The following is a 19,803-nucleotide window of genomic DNA, read 5'->3' as shown; positions in this document are numbered from 1 at the left end:
TATTGCCTAAGGACCCACTTTAGCACATACACTGGTAACTGTGTGCTGATTAGCTGATTGAATTACATCATGAAAGCTAATTGTTCATCTTCATAAACAGTGTTTCTGTAGATAGATAACTGATATTTGATAATTTATTCACATCACAGATACCAGGAGCCGTCATAATGCCAGCCACACGAGGTGGCAAGCGTATGCCCCCGATGGAGCCTGAACCACAGCCACAGTACATGGCTGGCCAGGAAGGGGGACTACTGATGCAAGAGGGCGCTCTCATGGGACAAGAACCTGGTGCTATGATGATGCAGCAACCACAAGCAATGGAAGGTGATCCCATGCACCAGGGACAGTCTGAAGATGGTAGCGACATTGAGGAGGGAGGAAAAGGGAAGAGGAAGAAGGAGACACAAACTGTAGGTCATAAGAGCAAAGCAAGATTGGGAGATTATTATGATAGTTAGGGTTAGGAAAAAGGTTACAATGTAAGATTAGGACATTCAGGGTGATTGTGATATTGAGATTATAATCATAGCAAAATAGTTTGAGGTTAAGGATCTATGGTTTGGGGTGGCAAGTGCTTCTAAAGTTGCTCCCCAAGCCTGAGGTGAGGTAGATCTATGCTGATAAATGTCCAGGAAGTGTCAGTGGAAATACATAGTTCAGAATATTAACACTTAATTCCAGATAACATAAAAAAGCACTTTGAGGTTTAAAGAACACTATAGTAGTAGTAGTAGTATTTAAATGCATTTTTATGCCCACCAATCAAACTACCCTTTTCATCATCATCAAAAATATTTCAAAATACTGTAAGGCATTTGGTAAGGAGTGTGATACATCAATGACGACCTGTTGGTAACGCATGTAATCACTGCTGATTACTGAGCTAATATTTTGTACAATTATATATTTTTCAGGGCAGCAAAAGAGGGAAGAAAAAAAGTAAGCGAGGAGGAGGAGATAATGAGTCCGAGGATGGCGAACCAGTTACCATGTTTGAAATTGTTAGGCAAGGCAAAGGAGCTTTACAGGTATGGTCTCAAGATTATCTAATCATTGTGCATGGATGTTCTCACTGAGTTGTACAAGCTTGGTCAATCATGTGAGAGGATTAATGCACAACTTTGGCTAATACATTCTTTTGGAAGAGTGTGGCTCGAGTTTCCGGGTTCAATTCCCGGTGGGGGAAAATATGCTGGGATATTGACCTGGAAAAATTTAAATTTTGAACATCTGCAGATTAAATTCAGACTTCAGCTCTTCACATGGTGCATTTAGAGTTGGGTTTATGAGCCATAAGGGGATGTTAAAATGTCGTTCCCATGTACAGAAGAGCCATGCCGTACAAGTAGCTCGCAGTCAGTTTCCAACCCGTTTTGGTGTTCAATGGGCCCCAAACAAAAACAAAAAAGTCACTCTGGAGTCTGGATATATAAATAAAAAGATCAGGAAAAGTAAAATCTAGATTTGCACAAGATGGAATTAACTGAATTTGACCAATTCTTTTGTCTCAGCAGGGATATAAATATTTTGGATATGGTACCATTTTTATAAGCATTTACCGGAATTGGATGATGGGCCATTACGATTTTCAGGAAGTGGATCTGGTACCCATTTACATCACTGTACTTGCATCACATTGAATGCTTGTGGTGTGATGGTGTTGTAACAATATGTGATGCAATCAAGCAAAATCAGTCGGAACTCGGAAATATTAAATTTTCAGTTTCTTATAGGCTACTAAATAGCATTTACAAAGCTGCTTTTGCAGAAAAACCCATTGAAATTGGACAACCAGTTCCAAAGATATTAGCAATTAAAGTGTTTCCAAAACAAGAGGAAACAAAAGGAAATATTCGCTTTGTTTGGCTATCAAAATCAATATTGCCGAGTTCCGACTGATTTTGCTTGATCGCGTCACATATGGCAGGACCTATTGTAATTACACAGGTTTCTTAAATGTTTAAGAATTTTATGACAAATTGTTACCTTCCAGACTGTGGTAGATGAGTGGATTGAGGGATACAAGGTCAACAGAGACTCAGCTTTGTTAGATATCATCAACTTCTTCATCCAGAGCTCAGGCTGCAAAGGTACCGTCACGCCTGAGATGCACTCTACTATGGAACACAGTGACATCATCAGGAGAATGACGGAGGAATTTGATGAGGTATGCAAATTGTATGTTTACTGATAATTTGATGTCCTAATCATCCATCTTTACAATAAAACAATGTACATGTAAGATTATTTACAATGTATTTTTACAATGTATAATAATTCTTTGCAATATTGTATTTGTTATCTTTCAATGCTGTTAATTCAATCATACTGTCCTGTTTCTGGGCCCTGTCAATCATGGCGGAGAATTGGGGGGGGGGGTTCAGGACCTTGCCGACAGCAAACAAACGAAAAACAAATTGTATGATAGCTACACATGTATGTGCGTGTGCCACTTCTTGCATTGCACCATGAAGCATTTTAAATTCACTTTTCTTGGAACTTCTCTCTCATGCCCATACAGGAAAGTGGAGACTACCCTCTCATCATGACAGGACCCCTGTACAAAAAATTCCGCACCAATTTCTGTGATTTCATTGCCGTTCTTGTCAGACAATGTCAGTACAGCATCTTGTATGATCAGTACATGATGGATAACATCATCTCATTACTAACAGGGTTATGTGACTCACAGGTCAGGGCATTCAGACATACCAGCACATTAGCAGGTAAGAGGTTAATGTCATCTTATTTGCCATCCGTCATAGTTGATAAGTGCCAATTATAGAGGGCGCCCGTATTAATATTTCAAGGAGTGTTACACATGTTATTTTTGGTATCGTACAGATTGTGATCCAATCAGCCAATTAGCAAGTAAAATTCGATTCAGATGTAGGTTGGATTGGCTCATCGCTAATTAGGCAAAAAAAAAAAATTTGTTGTGTTGCCCTCAACCATCCGACCTAAATCCTGAAAAATCAGGGTCGGCTTTTTTTTTTTTTTTTTTTTTTTTTTGAATGATGATTTTACAGATTTGTTCAAAAACTTTTTCACTTAAAATTAATATTTTATTGAAAGACTAGTCTTTAATTGATGTCTAACAGGTATCCAGAAGTCAAAATTGACAAATGTCCCTAATTGAAGAAGCATTATTTAATATTTGAGGGGATTTTTAAAAACTGAAGGTTTAAAAAAATAAAAATAAAAGAAATCCGACCGTCCGTCCCAAATTTCCCATTTTCCCACTTGAGGGCAACACAACAATTTTTTTTTTGGCCTTACCATGTGACAGGATAAAATCTTATTGCTAAATCTTTGTGGAAGAGAATAACTATATTCGTCTGTTGTTCTTTTAGCTATGAAACTTATGACAGCACTAGTAAATGTCGCCCTCAACTTGAGCGTCAATCTCGACAACATGCAGAGACAGCATGAAGCAGAACGTGCTAAACAGACCTCAAAGCGTGCCAGCGAGCGTATTGAGATGTTACTTGCCAAACGACAGGAGATTCTGGAGAATACAGAGGAGGTACAACAGATGATGAACAATATATTTAAGGGTGTATTTGTTCATAGATATCGGTAAGAAAAATTAAACATTTGCCTTTCATTTGGATGTTACTTCTGTAAGGGGGCATGAGCATTTTATTAGTTTGCAATGTTATAGAGGAATATTTTATGTATTGTTTAAACAAATAAAATTAAGCAAACCTGTTTGAAACAAGTGAGAATTGAAGTAAAAACTAAGATTTTATTGATATAAATTTTCTTAAATTCACTCACAAATTTTCAGACCATGTACACTGTACTCGAATAGAAAATGCATGTGTGACTGGCAAATATGGTATGAGAGGAAAGATGTGTTAAACCATTTATTGCCCACCAACATTTGTCTATTGGAATGAGTAATATCATTGTCTTTCAATGTCATTCAGGTAGTCTTCAAATTGCAAACAATTCTTCTTAATAAGAAAGATCAAAAATATTGTGTTTGTTTTTTTTCAAGAAAATTTTTTTCGGGGAAAACACCTGCTCTACGGGCCAGACCAATGCTGATTTTTAATTTTGGGGATTTTTTAGCTGTATGCAATTAAAAACTACTGTGTTTGTTTGGTTTTTTGTTTTTGTTTTTTTATTTGGCTGTAGTGGTTTGATTTTGACTGAAATTTTTTAGGGGAAATGTTCAAAATACCTTTACAAAAAAGAAAAGGGAAAAAAGTTAATTTTAAGGGTCATAGATGGTACATACTTGGCAAGTCTGTCTGTCCATCTGTAGAACTGAGTGGTTATTTTTTATTGGCCTAACTGAGTGCTACTTTGTACCTTGCAGTGATACGCAGCCAGAAATCCGATCCATTTGTATGGGAGAGATTGGTATATGGATGAAGAATTACAGTGAGATGTTTCTCAGTGACAGCTATCTGAAATACCTTGGCTGGACTCTTCATGACAAGGTATTCTTTGCAATGAAATCAATGTGAATCAAAATAAGGAGATTGATGTAAACAGTACTGGAATCAACTATTTCCTGTGAAGATAAGCCCATTTTCACTCCACGATCGTCAAGTCTTCCACAAGTTCTAATGTATTATTGTGGGCAACAGGTCTCTTCAAATGATATGCTTGGAATGAGCTTTCTGGATTCTGCATTTAATTTGAATTAACATTGAAATCCTACAGTTTCTGTCAAAGAAGAATGGCACTTGTTTACATTTTGAGAGCATAAATACGGAAGTGGGGTTCTGCTTGGCCGATTACACGTCAAAACGTTGGTCAGCGCAAACAAAGTTCCACGTGTGTCGCTCATTAATAGGGCGCTTGCGTCAATCTGAGCAAGGGACTGTCATTCTTCTCTGAAACCGAGTGTAGTTTTGCCCCCTCAAAGGTTATGTACAGTCATAAAAGGTACGGGAACCTCCAGCTAAAAACTTGATGTTTAGTATTCACAGTTTTCTATAAATTATGCTCTTCAAAGGCAATTTCTAGATCACATGAAAAGGTATTAACAAGCCAGCAGGACTCTGTGGTAGCGATTGGGGTGGAAGGGGCAAGGTTATTAATAACAGTAAAGAAACAGCCTGTGATGCAATTGGCCCATCATCCATCAAGTATGCCAACTAATAATTAATTGATATTAATGTTATTTTCAGACTGGAGATGTGCGGTTAAAGTGTTTGTCAGCATTGCAAGCCTTGTTTGGTCACTCAGATCTGGTCAGCAAACTGGAACTCTTCACAAATCGTTTTAAGGATAGGATCGTTGCAATGACTTTGGATAAAGAGACTGATGTTGCTGTACAAGCCATCAAAGTTGTCACTCTTGTTCTCAAGTAAGTCAATTTATTCTCTCTTCCATAATGAATGAATATTAGTCTGCATATCTTATCTTGTAATATGGGATCCTATCCATGGGATATGCAGTAGACAATTCCATTTGAAATTCTGATTATAGTGTAAATTCGTCGGCTGCATTCCATAGTGGCGTATCTAGTGATTTTTGGTCATTTTTTGGAAAATTGGCACATATGTTTTTAATGATGTTCCCTTTCATTTTTCTAAGTCTCATCAGTCAAAATTAGCTAATTAATTAGTAATTAATTAATTAAATGTGGTGTATAGTTAAGAAGTGAAATTTTTTGTTTTCCATAGTGGCGTATCGACCATACGCCACTTTTTATACACATTTTATAATTAAGAAATATCAGCAAAAAGGACAAACTTTGCATGTCATAGTGACGTACACCTCGCTACATGTCATAGTGACGTATTGGACCTGTACGCCACTATGGAATGAAGCCGACGAAAAGTAACGTCATAGGGATTACACGACGATCGAGGTGGCGTAAGGTTAACGTTAGTTTAGGGTTTTGCGTGTTTTCCATAGTGACGTATAGTTTTGTACCGGTACTTATTGTTTTCCGTTTACCAGCAATATTATGTATTTAATTATTTTGAAAAATATATAAAAATACAATTATTTTGATTACTACAGAAAATCATTTACAAAATATGATGAATGTCTGATTTCTTCAAACCTGATTTTCGAAAAGTTGTTTTTTCGCAGTGCCCCGCTATACGCCACACTGTGGAATACAGCCGACGAATTGTATTTGAAATAGTAATTAGCCAATATTTCAATAACATTTTGTAACATTGAAACTATTTTTCACCTGTTGTTGCAGACATAATGAAGACATTCTGACAGCAGAAGATTGTGAGAATGTCTACCAGTTGGTATACTCATCCAGTCGTAATGTAGCACAAGCCGCTAGTCAATTCCTTAATGAGAGGTTATTCAAGAGAGAAGACCCTGACAGTAAAGCGAAGAGGACCAAAAGACGCAGTACAAATGCACCGCTTATTAAAGACTTGGTGCAGTTTTTCATTGAAAGTGAGGTAAGAGAGTGTTATAAATAGATTTTATAGAAAATGACTATTTATTAAACATTGATCACCTCAGCACAATCTTTTTTTTTTTTTTTTTTTTTTTGCAGATTTCATATATAAAATCAACCATTTTGGTGCAGTATGTATTGATTTTGACTGAAAATATGTCAAAATATGTATGCAAAAATTTTTTTTTTAAGCTTTTGATGAAAATCTTAGGGTCATTATAACTTTACAGAAAAGAAAACAAAAAAGACCAACTGACCCATTTCCAGAATATGCTGAAAATGAAAACAAAAATGGTCACACATGAATGTTTACTTTGTATGATGTTCACTACCCATATCTTCGGATGACCTATCTGGGACTGCTGTCACTATTTTGTTTTCACTACTCTTGTTTTATTCCTTTTTGTCAATGTTTCATTTGAAAACTTGCCTGATGAGAATTCTTATTTATTTACATTGTTTTAGGTACTTTGAATATGTTTACACTTTTGTTGTGGTCACCTATTGTTCCTTGTCTATCATAATATAATTCTAAAGCTACATTTTCACAATTATGTTTATATATATTCTGTAAAATGATGTTGTAACTTGATGGTATTTCAGCTTCATGAGCACGCTGCGTATCTAGTAGATGCCCTGTGGGATATCAATGATATGGTGAGAGATTGGGACTGTATGACAGAATTATTACTGGAGGAGCCTGGCAGAGGAGAGGAAGGTATGTACTCAATTCTACCTGTCAGTCTTTGGTCTGATGAACCTAATTTGATCATGTCACTATCACTATACCATTTTCCAACTTGATGTGGCAGTGACATCACCGCGCACTTGATCGTTCCCATTTACAAATCGATTGTGTCCTCCCAAAGCGCTAGCGTTCACATGCACAGGCTTAAAGACGCTGCATAGATGCGAAGCGCGAAACAATTGCCTCAACGTGTTGACGTCACTGCCACAATAGAGTGAAAAATGATATGATCTATGAATATCTGTCTTCAAGACTAGTATTTTATATTATTTTTTACTTGTTTTGTTCTATAAGATGCAACTCAATGTCATTTTGAATATATCTCGGGGAGTATGTCAAGGAAGTATTTCACAAGTGCACATAGCCTGCTAAGCACTGGACCGTCCAGCAGAACTGCCAAAATATCATTAAATGATACTGAAAAAGTAGAATACTGTTGATACTTTAGTACATGAAAGAGTAAAAAATATTGGGTTTTTGTATGGAAAGACTGATTTCAAATAAACTGTTTTAGAAGGTTGGCAGCTCTGGTGACAAGTTTTTAAAACTTAAGGCAAAAATAAAAACTTGTCAAAGTGTTTCTACTATTTCCTTGGATAAAATTGAATAGATTAAAAAAAAGAACTTATTTGGTCCAGCAATTTGAAAAGACTTCCTTCATGGTATAAGAGTCTATCTTATTGTGTTACAAGCACTATGCATATAGCAGTGTTCGATATTAACTGAAATCATTCCTGTTTTTCCATAGCTCTTGACTACCGACAAGAGACAGCACTGATAGAGATCATGGTGAGTGCAGTAAGGCAGGCAGCACATGGACATCCTCCAGTAGGAAGAGGCTCTGCTAAAAAGGTACAAGACAATCATTGGCATATTGTTGCAATAGGACAACCATATTTCAACTAATTGTATAGCCTGTGTTATATGATACAGGTGCATGACAGAGGTGCGATCAGTTCTACTTAACTAGTTCCATCCATGTCATTTATTATTATAAGTAATTATGTGGATGTGCTTATTCGTTCATTTCACTCAGATAACTCCTTACAGCATGAAACAATTGTATAAGGAACAGGGTTCTAGCAACAGTGGGTGGCAAATGATTTTTTCATCATAAAAGTTGTAAAAAAACACCCATTTTTTTTTTTTTTTTCCCCTAGCCTATTCCCCAATCCCTCAGATTCGCTAAAAAGATTGTGCCCCAAGCGAGCACTCTATCTAATTTGGATAGTAAAATTAACCAGCACTCAACTTAGGCTAGCTAGAACCTGGTTGGGAAACTTAAATTTAAGCGGTTTGGCAACCAATTTACTGTTCTTATCCTTGCAAAATGTATTTCTACAGATCTTTTATGTAAATAATTTTGCCAATTATGGAACAGTGATATGCAAGTCACATAAATCAAATTAAACCATCAGGTGTATATTTCAACTTTTCATATTTTTATATCTTGATTATTTTTTTTCCCAGCAAATGTTAACCAGCAAAGAGAAGAAAGGAGTAATGGATGACAAAATGAAATTATCAGAGCACTTCATTATCAAACTACCAGATTTACTGGCAAAAGTAAGAAATATGATGCATTGGAGCCATTTTCTATCCATGCCATCTTTTATTTGTGACAAATATGACCAGTCTGATCTATACAGTCTAATGGTGAACATATTTGAGTTATGGCAGTGATAACCCCAAGAGGCTATTATACCTGGTTGCGATTATTTTAGGGACCTTTTTTCATATGTTTTCAACTCAACATTAGACAGGTTGGATCATGTCGGTCACATCAACAGCACCAATAATTGACCCTTTGCACAGTCATCTCAAAACAAGGTTCTACCCGCAAAGTGCGTGTTGTGTGTACATAACGCCTGTCAAACGTGTGATTTAATTACCGCGTAGGCCTATGTTTTGCAAAAGCCTTCTGGTTCATTGCCAGAAAAACGTGAAAAATAAAAATGATCTTTTTGCGCATGTGTTTGCAGCGATCTTTGTTTTGGTATCAAGATGGCGGATCTGTGCAAATAGCAAATAAAGGTTTATCTCATTGTTTTGGACCAACACAGCCTTCACAGTGACAGATTAAGATGAGCCTTATTGAAGTACAGACTATTAATGTGAGAGATGACACTCCCATCACATAGTCATATGCGGTGGAGATTGGGACTGTCATTTTGTGATCTTATATGCCAATTTGATTTCTATATTTTGTGCGGAAACCTGCCCAAACTAACCATGCTATGGGTCAGGCTGAAAACTGCATATGGAGCTAAAAGGCATTTTGAAACATTTTGTGGGCTTATCATGGTTATAGATATGGTTTACTCTCCTTGGTCACTTGTACTAGTAATCAAGTGTGCATGATGTTATCCATTACCTGGATAATATGGAATGGGGGCTCCCTATTTACATAGGTGCAAATCATTTTAAGCACACACATCCCAGTGTGTATGTTTTTAAATATGTGTGTAATTTCAGTGATTTGCATGTTTTAATCTCGTTTACATCTGTTGTATCTAGTCAGGGTTCGCAGGTTTTTTGCCACTTGGCAAAAACAGTTTTTGCCGGCAAAAATGGCAAAAACTGATAAATGTTTCACTTTTTTCAATTCAAAACAAATAATTAAGTCACAAAAATAATTTCCTAGATTTATACAGCAAGATTTGGTAATTATAAGTAACATTTTAAGAAATTAAATGTATGGATATTCATTGCTCACTAGTGCACTTAGCATTCTTAGTGCATAAGTGTCATATCAAATTCAAAATGTTTTCATTTTAAGGACAAGACAAAAAATATGTTTTTTTACTGTTACTATTTATGAGCTTTCTGTGTTACTTTTTAATACTTGACTGACTATATGTAAGTTTTTGCTATTTTTGCCATTTTTGCCGGTTTAAACCAGGCAAAAACAGGTTTTTGCCAGTTTTTGCAACAGGCTTTTGCCGGGAAAAACCGAACCCTGTATCTAGTAATGTAATGAGATGACTAATCGTAATGAAAATCAGATGACTAATCATATCTCATAATTGCTAATCTGCTTACCACTATGCAGTACAACACAGATTGGGACAAGGTAGCCAACCTGCTGGAGATTCCCCAGCATTTTGATGTAGAGATCTATACCACCAGCAGACTGGATAAACATCTGGATGCCCTGCTCACACAGATGAGAGATATAGTAGAGAAACACACAGAGACAGAGGTCAGTGTGATTAAAAGTAGGGACAATGCATAAGTTGGATGGTCACAAAATATGTCTGTGGATACTTTGTATGAACAGAGTAGCTACAAAATATAGAGTATAATGGCCAACTGTTGTAAATCGGATGTGTAAACCGTAAATTAAGCCATCACTTTTACTCCAGAGTGTGAATTATGTTTGACTTACCTAATGTGTAACCAATCAACTTCATTTAAGCCTACATGAATAGTGATAAAGCAAATATTAGGATTGCTTCAAACGTGGCAAAGCCAGTGGTTTTACTTTTACCCCATTACATTGATCTGAACAATAGAAAATTTTAGGGTGCAGTGCGTGTTGTGTAGTTATTTTGCAATTTCCTACAATCCTGCATGTTTTGAATTGACATATTTTGTTGGTATTTGTAACCATGTGACTCTTTTCTTTTTCCCAGGTGCTAGATGCATCAGCCAAAACCTACGAATGTTTAATGGGTGAACAATACAGCACAACACCCAGAGTAGATGTAGCTAGAAGTACGCTACTTGACAGTCTGGCAGAGAAATTCACAAGAAGTGCTGCAGCTTTCCAAGATGTAAGACAATAAACTGAATCAGGTTATTAAGATGGTGATTTTGCCATACCCTCAAGTCATAATGCAAGCCTTAATCTGAATTCTTAAACGTAAAAAGCTGAATTCAGACTTAGTTGCTTAACAATAGCGATAATAAAGAGAAATTTGTAAATATTATTGTTGGAAGTACTTGGTGATACAACGCTGTATTGTGATTGATGGCTTTGAAGGAACGATATAGAAACTTTTGGAAAGAAAACGAGCAAGGTACACCAACTTGATGTGGGGAAACAAGTAAAATACAAACTAGACAATATGCAGGGGGGGGCAAAACTAGCAAATATAGGCATAGGAAGTAGGTAAAGTTTGATAGCCAAAAATTACCAGTTCCAAGGCTCACAAAAGTGCTAAACCTGCAAAAACAACAAGGATCAATGATGTAAATCACTGTGCACATAAACAGACTCGGTAAACCAAACAACCAATGTAGGTACAAAACAGGCAAAGTTCGATGGCCAAAAATTGTCAATTTTAGAGCCCACAGAAGTGTCAGCAAAACAGTACAAAAGTAACCTGGAGCAGACAAAAAAAACAGACAAAAAACAACCTACGTTTTGAGCAGATAAACTGCTCTTCTTCAGGGACAGACAACAAAATATAAAAGCAAACAACGAAAACTACATGCTGTAGTTTATAAACAAATTCAAGTCAAAAATTGAAGGCAAGTTCAAATAGAACTCAGTAGCAAACAAGATAAGCTCAGAGCAAAATAAGCATGTCTTACCTCAATGAAGCACGGTTCACTACCAAACTTTGGTTGATGGAATACTGTGCTTTTAGCTTAACTCAACCATGTCTGAGATCTGTTGTCAGACATGTGAGTGTGTGATACTTATTTGTCACATAATTAAAGACAGCTAGTATGCACAAACAATATGCTGTGCTTTGCATGTGCCAATGGGTTAATGCAGAGAATAACAATAGTACTATTTACTAGTCTCTCTTATATCAAAAATTGTGAATTTGTAAAGATGTCACTAAGAAAGTTTTATAGCAAATACCTTCTCTTTGCTTTGGTGTGACCACAGACAGAAACTACATTGATACCATACATTAGTATTTAGAAATAATTTGGTTAACTTTTGACATAGGTTGGTGAACCAGGAGATGATGAGATCTATGCTTTAGGATCAAGTCTCAAGAGAATCACAGCATTTTACAGGTAGGTGTGACAGTGGATGGAAATAATCACACAAATCTGGTTGGATTGGAGTTGCAATGGCTATTTATTATAGAAAAATTATTTAATTTGTGTACATCGTGGAACATACTCTTTGCGTGGCTGTGCGTTGTAAGCTGTTGTACGCAGAAAACCTCGCATATATGGACGCGTAGAGTAGCGTTGGATGCTTGTGTATTAGCATGAATAGTCGCAGAGTAACAAGCGAAGTTGAATGTTCCACGATGTACACAAATTAAATATTTTTTCTGTAGCATGAATTACATTGGCAATGTTCACTTTGACTTTCAAAACAGAATAAACAAAGACATGGTAGTATAAGTATATTGTAGTATGACTGACTTATGCACCCAGTCGCTAAGTCAAGTATGGTACATCTGAGAATATACTCTCTGTGCTGGCACCAAAGGCATCTTAATTTTTCAGGAAGCTTAGGTGATTAAAATAAATTAATTGAAAATAATTGCACATGACCTGTGGGTGCCACCATAACAAGACCACAAAGTGATCAATTTGACTTTGTAAACCACTTATCAATTTGACTTTGTAAATCACTCAGGTATTGGACCATTATATAGACAAAAGGATAGCAACTTTGTAGACAAATATCAGCAAAGTTACTCCTAACTTATGTAGATAAATTATTATACATTGGGAGTTTTAATATGTTATAAAAACCCCATATTAATTTTGAAAGCATTTACTAAAGGAAAGAGAAGATATTATCAACAGAAACTCTTTAAATAATATTACAAAGCTGCAAAAAAAAGAAAAAGCTTTGCTGCAGAATCTCGCCGTCGTTCCATTCAAATGAACAGGAAAACTACCCACTGTGCCCAGTCCCAAGGTCACTTTCCAGACTAACTGTCTAGAAACTGTAATGTCATCGTTTATGACGATTATTGTTTATCAAGTGATTTTAATCATCTAAATTTTTCCCTCTTTTTTTCAGTTGTCATGACCTGACAGGCTGGGGTCTGTATGAGAGTCTGTATGGTCTTGTAAAGAAGACGAGTAACCGTGGCAACCTTCCTGAAGATATCTTCACCCAAGCTATTGCATGTACACATTATGCTATCGTCTGGCAACTCAGTAAAATGGGCGATGTCAATCCTGATAAGGTGAGAATGAATTCAATTTGTTCAAAAATATGCTGTCTTCATGCAAGCATTTGCATATTTTTTTGTTACAAACCTCGGTTAATTATTAGGTGCTATAGGTGACCCCGGCCATCCGGGTACTTATTTTATATGACGCTACAGTGCCTACACTTAGGCTTTTCAACCTACACTAGATCGTGGAGCAGAGCGACTAGTTGAAGACTTGTAGCAGAGTTGACTCAATTTGTTTACATTCTGTTTTGACCTCGAATCAAGCAAATATTTGGGCCGATTTCGGTAAAATAAAGGTTAAATACTTGGCGAAAATTGCATTTTATGTGAAGCTGAACATGTGGAGGAGAGTCTTTATTTTTGTTGCTGGTTTGACTTCTGAATCGGATTTGTTGTCAACAGAGGTCAACGGCTTGTGACGTCACCTCCGGGGTCATCACCTATAGACCATTCTTATAATAAGCACATCCTGTTGATGGGGTGAACATTGATATCATGCATTACAAAACAACAAAAGTGAGATCAAGAAGGGTATTATAAAATAATGAAATTATCATGTGATACCCTTCTAGTTTTTGTCATTCTTTAATATGTGATGTTGTTGTTCACCCCATTTATGGCAAGAAGTTGCCAATTGCAGGAATGTCTATATAGTCAAGAAATTACCCCCCTGGAAATTTCATGTAAAAACGCCACTGACATTTTAATTGTATGCGAAGCATATTAAGACAGACCTGATGGAAATGCAAATGGTTGGAATAAATGTGATTCTTGTTTCAGAGTGATATGCAGAAGTTGACCAAGCAGAGTGGTGAACTCATCAAGACCTGTTCCACATTACTTCTAGACAGCAGTGATACTATCAAAGAGGAAGCTTTCATCACCATATGTGATCTGTTGGTGGTGTTCAGTCGTCAGATTGCCATCAATCCCATGCTCAGTCCATTGGTGTATGTACCCAGTGAGAATATGCAGAATATGCTGTCAGATTTTGTACAGGAACATGTATTCATTGAGGAAGAGGAAGAAGGTAAGCATCTTGAAATGGGCTATTCCAATTGAAATCCACACTACCCCTGTGGAAGATTTTAGAAATATCTTCAATAGAGGGAGTGTGTTTTTCAAATGTAATTGGTCAGGGTTAATCATTTTGAAAACCATATCCTCCCCTGGCCCATTCCATATCAACTCAGGGATGTGCTTTTTCCAGGGTCATAGCAGTAGGCAATGTTAAATGTATAAAGAACTTTAAAACATAGCACCTCTTCAATTTTTTCTTTTCTGTGTGGTGGTAGATATTGATGAGAAAGTAAAATCCTGAAAATTTGAGCTTCATACTCATTTCTTTTCCCGTGGCATCAATTTGAAATTTAGGGGGTCAGCGTAAAATACAACCTGAAAGAGCAGCGTTGGAGGTCACATAAATGTATAAAGTTGAACCATTTTGATTTTGCATGTATAGTGATTTCATGTAACTCTATGGAGAAGGCAAACTTACTTTGTGTTGAAATCAAGAATCTAAAGCTAATATCTCTCAGAAATGTTGTCCAAGAACATATCTTCAACATACCTGAAGTTGATGGTGGGGCAAATTGTCTGACATTGGTTTTCAGGGGGTCAAATGTAAAAAAGTGGTTTTGTATGGGTAATATCTCAGCTAAATGTATTCTAATATGCTAAATATTGGATAAGAGTAATGTCCTACCAAAGGGCTCTGACTGGCAAAAAAATTGACGCTAAAATTATTTTTACTTTTGGAGTTCTGACGCCCCCAAATTTGGTCCTGGTTTGACGAAGTTGCATTTTGAGGGCCCTGTATCTTTTAAAGTAAAGGAGTTACAAGTTTTCTGATAGCATATTTGAATTCTACACCAAAAAGTACCCCAGGATACATACTTTTCACAGTTTTAAAGGGTTCCCTTTATACATTTATGGACCTCCAAACATCGCTAGAGCTTGTACACATTTTTTACGCTGACCCCAAAATATCAAATAAATGACACGGGAAAGCTAAATGGAGTATGAAGCTCAAATTTTCAGGATTTTACTTTCTCATCAATATCTACCACCACACAGAAAAAGAAAAAATTGAAGAGGAAAGGCGTGCACATCCCTGAGTTGACATGGAATGGGCCCCCTGTATTATGGCTTTACCTATTTCTTCCACCACTGGAGTGAGTATTTCAAATGGAAGTTACCAAAATGTCTATTCTATTTGAAACTCATACTCCTCTGTGGAAGACTTTAGCTAAATCTTCCACAGGTGTAGTGTGGATTTTAAATGGATTAGCCCAACGGGTTCATCAGGTTGGGTATAATAATTGTAGATTATAAAAAGTTAACTTGGACAAAACCAAGTGAAAAAATTACTGTGTTTGGTGACAGTTTCATCAGAGGGAGTCAAATATATTTCAGAGAAGGTGACAGGAAAGCACAACGGATTAGAGAGTAAATTCCGATCAGGGGGAGGGGGTCAATGAGTTGTGAACAGAGATGAGGGGTCTACAATCTGTCACATTTATGATTCACTGCTTGAGACTTCAACCAAGTCTAACATCACAACCGGATGCTAATCACTTCCCACCAGTCAGCTGTTGGATCACAACAACACCAGCATTGAGAAAGTCTGTAGTTCACTGATGAAACTGTCTGAAAAACAGGTTTTTGCTGTTTTTATCAAACAATATATTTCTTATTGGTAAGGATCTCCTTACTTAGCTATTATGCCTGTAATGACTTCACAGTTTACTCCATTGGGTTATTCCAGTTGAAATCCGTACACCCCCTATTGAAAGTTGCTCTGCAGATATGACAATAAGTAATTGCCTCTTCTCTGTTGTCTAAATCATGCTACACCGGTTTACCCAGTGAGTCACTCACAGGATAAACCTTTTGTAAGTAACTTTGCCCCTCCAACAGTTACTTTCTGATGAAAGGCCCATGGATGTGGATATGAAATATCAAGCAAGGCAGTAATTGCTTGCAAGATCCAATTGACATTTATTATGTTTCTTGCCTTTCTACATTTTGAATGATCAAATTTATTTCTGTCTCTAGATGATGAAGAGGAAGCAGACGACTCGCACAAAATTGAAATCTTGCACAAGAGACGTAACCTGTTAGCAGCCTTCTGTAAGCTTATAGTCTTCAACATAATCGAGATGAAAAACGCTGCAGGCATCTTTAAACATTACATGAAGTATTACAATGATTATGGTGACATCATCAAGATGACGCTGGCCAAATCTAGGGAAATCAACAAGATCAGCTGTGCTAGGACACTTGGTCTTAGTTTAACACAGGTAACTTAAGCTGGCTCAGCTTATATAATTGAAGACTGAATTAAAAAGACAAGTTGCGTATGACGTCCAGTCAACCAAACCAAAAATGCCGTATTGCGTAGGTCTTTTTAATTTGGCCTTCAATTATAATTTGTCTTTATAAGCCAAACAAAGTATACTTGTGGTTTCTTAAAGGTTTGACAGTGATCAATCATGAAATGGAAATTTAGTTCCAAGCACAAATTTATTCCCATGTGACTGTCAACTACAATTAAGAAAGAACCCTTTTTTTCATTCAATGAGAGAACTTTTGTATCAGGTTGTGACCTTTTGACTACTTTACCATCAACCTATTAAAATATTGAAAAACCTTGCAATCTATAAAATAATTTGCATCTTGGGGATCAATTCAATCAACTCTAAAGAGATACAATTTTTTGTTATTCTATTTATAGTCATTCCATTAATTGTGGAAGTAATTTGTGGTGGAAAATATCTTGCTATTAGAAGTTTAACGCTTGTCTCTAGTAGTAACTATATAGTATGTCAACAGCTCTCTTTTACACATTGTGTAGCCATTTACAATGATCGGTGCTAGTTTTACACAGATGTACATTTTGGTGAGTGAGGACCACAAACTCCAATATTAATATATGTAATTGATGATGGGATGTGCTTGTAATAATTAAACCAAAGGAAATGTATAGAGCACATTTCCTTGATTTTACATTTTTCACAATTCACTGCTTTTCTCAGAAATTTCTGCTGAAATGTCATTTCCTTCACCAGTGAGGTTTTATAGTAAAATGTCATTTCCTTCACCAGTGAGCTTTCATAGTAAAATGTCATTTCCTTCACCAGTGAGTTTTTATAGTAATTTTTTGGTTTCCCTTTCTCTTCAGCTCTTCAAGGACATGAAGAGTGAGGAAGGTTATGATGAAGCCAGGACACAATCTCAGCTGAATGCAATCAAAGAATTGGCCAGAAGATTCTCACTGACATTTGGCTTGGATCAAATCAAGACCAGAGATGCAGTGGCAGCTTTGCACAAGTAAGTTTGACATTAGGTCATTCAAGTAAGTGGACTGGATACAGGGTGTATCAAAATGATTGGTACCCATCCATTTTGATGTTTATTGAAAAGCCTGTCTCTTCCAAATACAACATTGGATACTCTTGAAATGTCCAGAATGTATAGTTTATGACTTGTTTTACAATTACACTACAGACTATTTGGATCTTATGTTGAAATTTGATGTGTCAGGCTCATCCATTATCAATAAAAACTGATGGGTACCAATCATTTTGATACAGCTTGTAGGCTTTCACGACCGGATGGACTGATGAAGTCACCAATTTCACACAGTGACTGGCTGCACCAATACTGTAGTTTTCACACATTGACCGGCTGCACCGGTAATGTGATATCCGACGGCGCACCCGGATAAAAATCATTTATTAGGTCATTCCATTGGATGTCCATACACCCCTATGGAAGACATTTCCACACAGGGGGTGTAGATTTTAAATGGAGTCACCCATTCAGGTAATCTTACCTAGCCACTATGTTGCACCACTCGAGTTTAATACATGAAATGCATCCTCTCAATTTGAAAAATGATACCTATGTTGTAAACCCATCGTGTGACATTTTTTTAAAGTTGAAATTGTAGAGAAGTCCAATAATGACCTTGTCTATATCATGTTTGTTTTTGATTACAGAGAAGGCATCCTATTTGGTCTTACCCCGATAGAGGACCCCAATAATCCAGATGGCCCACCACCTAATTTAGGATACCTGGAGATTCTGTCAGAATTCACAGCTAAACTCATGAAACAGGACAAGAAAGTTGTGTAAGTATTCAAATCAAACTCATTTTTATATTATAATATTTTGCATAACCCTGGTTTCCCTCAGGGACCATGTGTGTTAGATAGATGTTGAGTTAGGATTAGGGTTGTAGTTAGGGTATTGCACAGAGTATGCTAAAATAATTCAAAATATTCAACTTCTTTTGTAAAGCAGAATTTGTACTCTGTGTTTTGCAAGAAAGTGATTTTCATGTATACTCTGCAAGTATTTCCATTTTCAGAGCACAGAGCTAATGAAGGGATTGATAACTGGTCATGTTTTTTATACTGGGACCCTAAAAAAGGTGGTGCTGTCACATTTTGCTAAATCATTTTGTCTACTTATTCCTATATTTTTTGCTAAAATTCATTATGAACAAATGGTTTGGTCTTATTTTGAAGATAAATTATTAATCTAATGAATTAATAACAAATACAATTAAACAAATGAATGAATTAATTACAACAGCTTAATTAAGTTAATTAGTCAGGGGTGGTGCCGGAAGTGGGGGAGCCGGAAGCGGAGGAGCCCTGTGTAATGCGAATGGGAGGTGGTGTTCATTAATAAAATTTCTGCACTTTGTTGCCTAGTAGAAGTAAAAATGCATTTGCATAATGTTAATCTTATTTTCTAACTTTCTATAACTATAATTGCCTAGTTAATCTTAATAAAGGTAGTAATTAGGGATTTAACAAGCTTTTTATTAATGCAATGGAATGTGGGTCATGCAATACAACAGGCTTTAAATTTTGCATGCATGCATATGAAATCAATTTAAATATTGTTTTATCTTTGAAATATAAAATATATCTTCTCAAAGGAGATTATTACAGTCAAAGGATTTAATCTGATGACATATTGATCTCTGGTTATTGTTAAATAGTTTATTGATGTAGGCTAATTGTGCATGTATATGCCTACATGTACTTGTTACTAATTATTCACTGTATATTGATTTTTGGAACACGCTATATAGGAATTGGATATTTAAATTGGATATTATAGCAATTCTTTAAACTATTTTGAATATATTTTCCAAATTTAATGGCACTTAGGGAAATTTTACATAAATTAAAAAAATTTAAAATACAACTTTTTTCACACCCTGTATAACACAATGGGCTTAACAAATATAGCACAAACTATATATTTAATGAAAGGACTAACTGTGTACATTCCAAATATGAAGTTCATTTTCCATTTTAATATACTATGTAGAAATATTGGAGTGGCAAAGAAATTTATTTTTTTCAGTATTTTTCAATGGAATCACCCTGTATATTTTTGGTACACCCTGTATATCCACTCAAACTTTACAGATTTGCAATCCTGACAATATATGCTTTTTAAAATGTATATGTTTACATAGTTTGAGTGAAAACTTTTTGAATTATAATCAGAAATACAAAAAAGGAGTGGAT

At 36.0% G+C, this 19,803-nt stretch overlaps 1 protein-coding gene across 3 annotated transcripts in view; it reads left to right on the top strand.

Moving 5' to 3' along the window:
- The window catches only part of LOC140154909 (cohesin subunit SA-1-like), a 50,553-nt gene that overhangs the window by 16,491 nt on the left and 14,259 nt on the right, over positions 1-19,803 (top strand). For all 3 annotated transcript variants that reach the window (XM_072177571.1, XM_072177570.1, XM_072177572.1), the window contains 19 exons: positions 150-413; positions 918-1,031; positions 1,997-2,170; positions 2,525-2,729; positions 3,357-3,582; positions 4,331-4,454; positions 5,151-5,329; positions 6,182-6,395; positions 6,998-7,112; positions 7,891-7,994; positions 8,613-8,708; positions 10,195-10,344; positions 10,778-10,918; positions 12,049-12,119; positions 13,090-13,258; positions 14,030-14,279; positions 16,307-16,551; positions 17,433-17,581; positions 18,253-18,384. In XM_072177571.1, the coding sequence (XP_072033672.1) occupies positions 168-413; positions 918-1,031; positions 1,997-2,170; positions 2,525-2,729; positions 3,357-3,582; positions 4,331-4,454; positions 5,151-5,329; positions 6,182-6,395; positions 6,998-7,112; positions 7,891-7,994; positions 8,613-8,708; positions 10,195-10,344; positions 10,778-10,918; positions 12,049-12,119; positions 13,090-13,258; positions 14,030-14,279; positions 16,307-16,551; positions 17,433-17,581; positions 18,253-18,384 (3,104 nt within the window). In that variant the 5' untranslated portion in view covers positions 150-167. The remainder of the gene's footprint in view (positions 1-149; positions 414-917; positions 1,032-1,996; positions 2,171-2,524; positions 2,730-3,356; positions 3,583-4,330; positions 4,455-5,150; positions 5,330-6,181; positions 6,396-6,997; positions 7,113-7,890; positions 7,995-8,612; positions 8,709-10,194; positions 10,345-10,777; positions 10,919-12,048; positions 12,120-13,089; positions 13,259-14,029; positions 14,280-16,306; positions 16,552-17,432; positions 17,582-18,252; positions 18,385-19,803) is intronic.

This window comes from Amphiura filiformis, chromosome 6 (genome assembly GCF_039555335.1).
Source record: "Amphiura filiformis chromosome 6, Afil_fr2py, whole genome shotgun sequence".
NCBI classification, from domain to species: domain Eukaryota; kingdom Metazoa; phylum Echinodermata; class Ophiuroidea; order Amphilepidida; family Amphiuridae; genus Amphiura; species Amphiura filiformis.
Note: the sequence above shows the minus strand (reverse complement) of the source record. Positions and strands in the feature narration are given on the sequence as shown.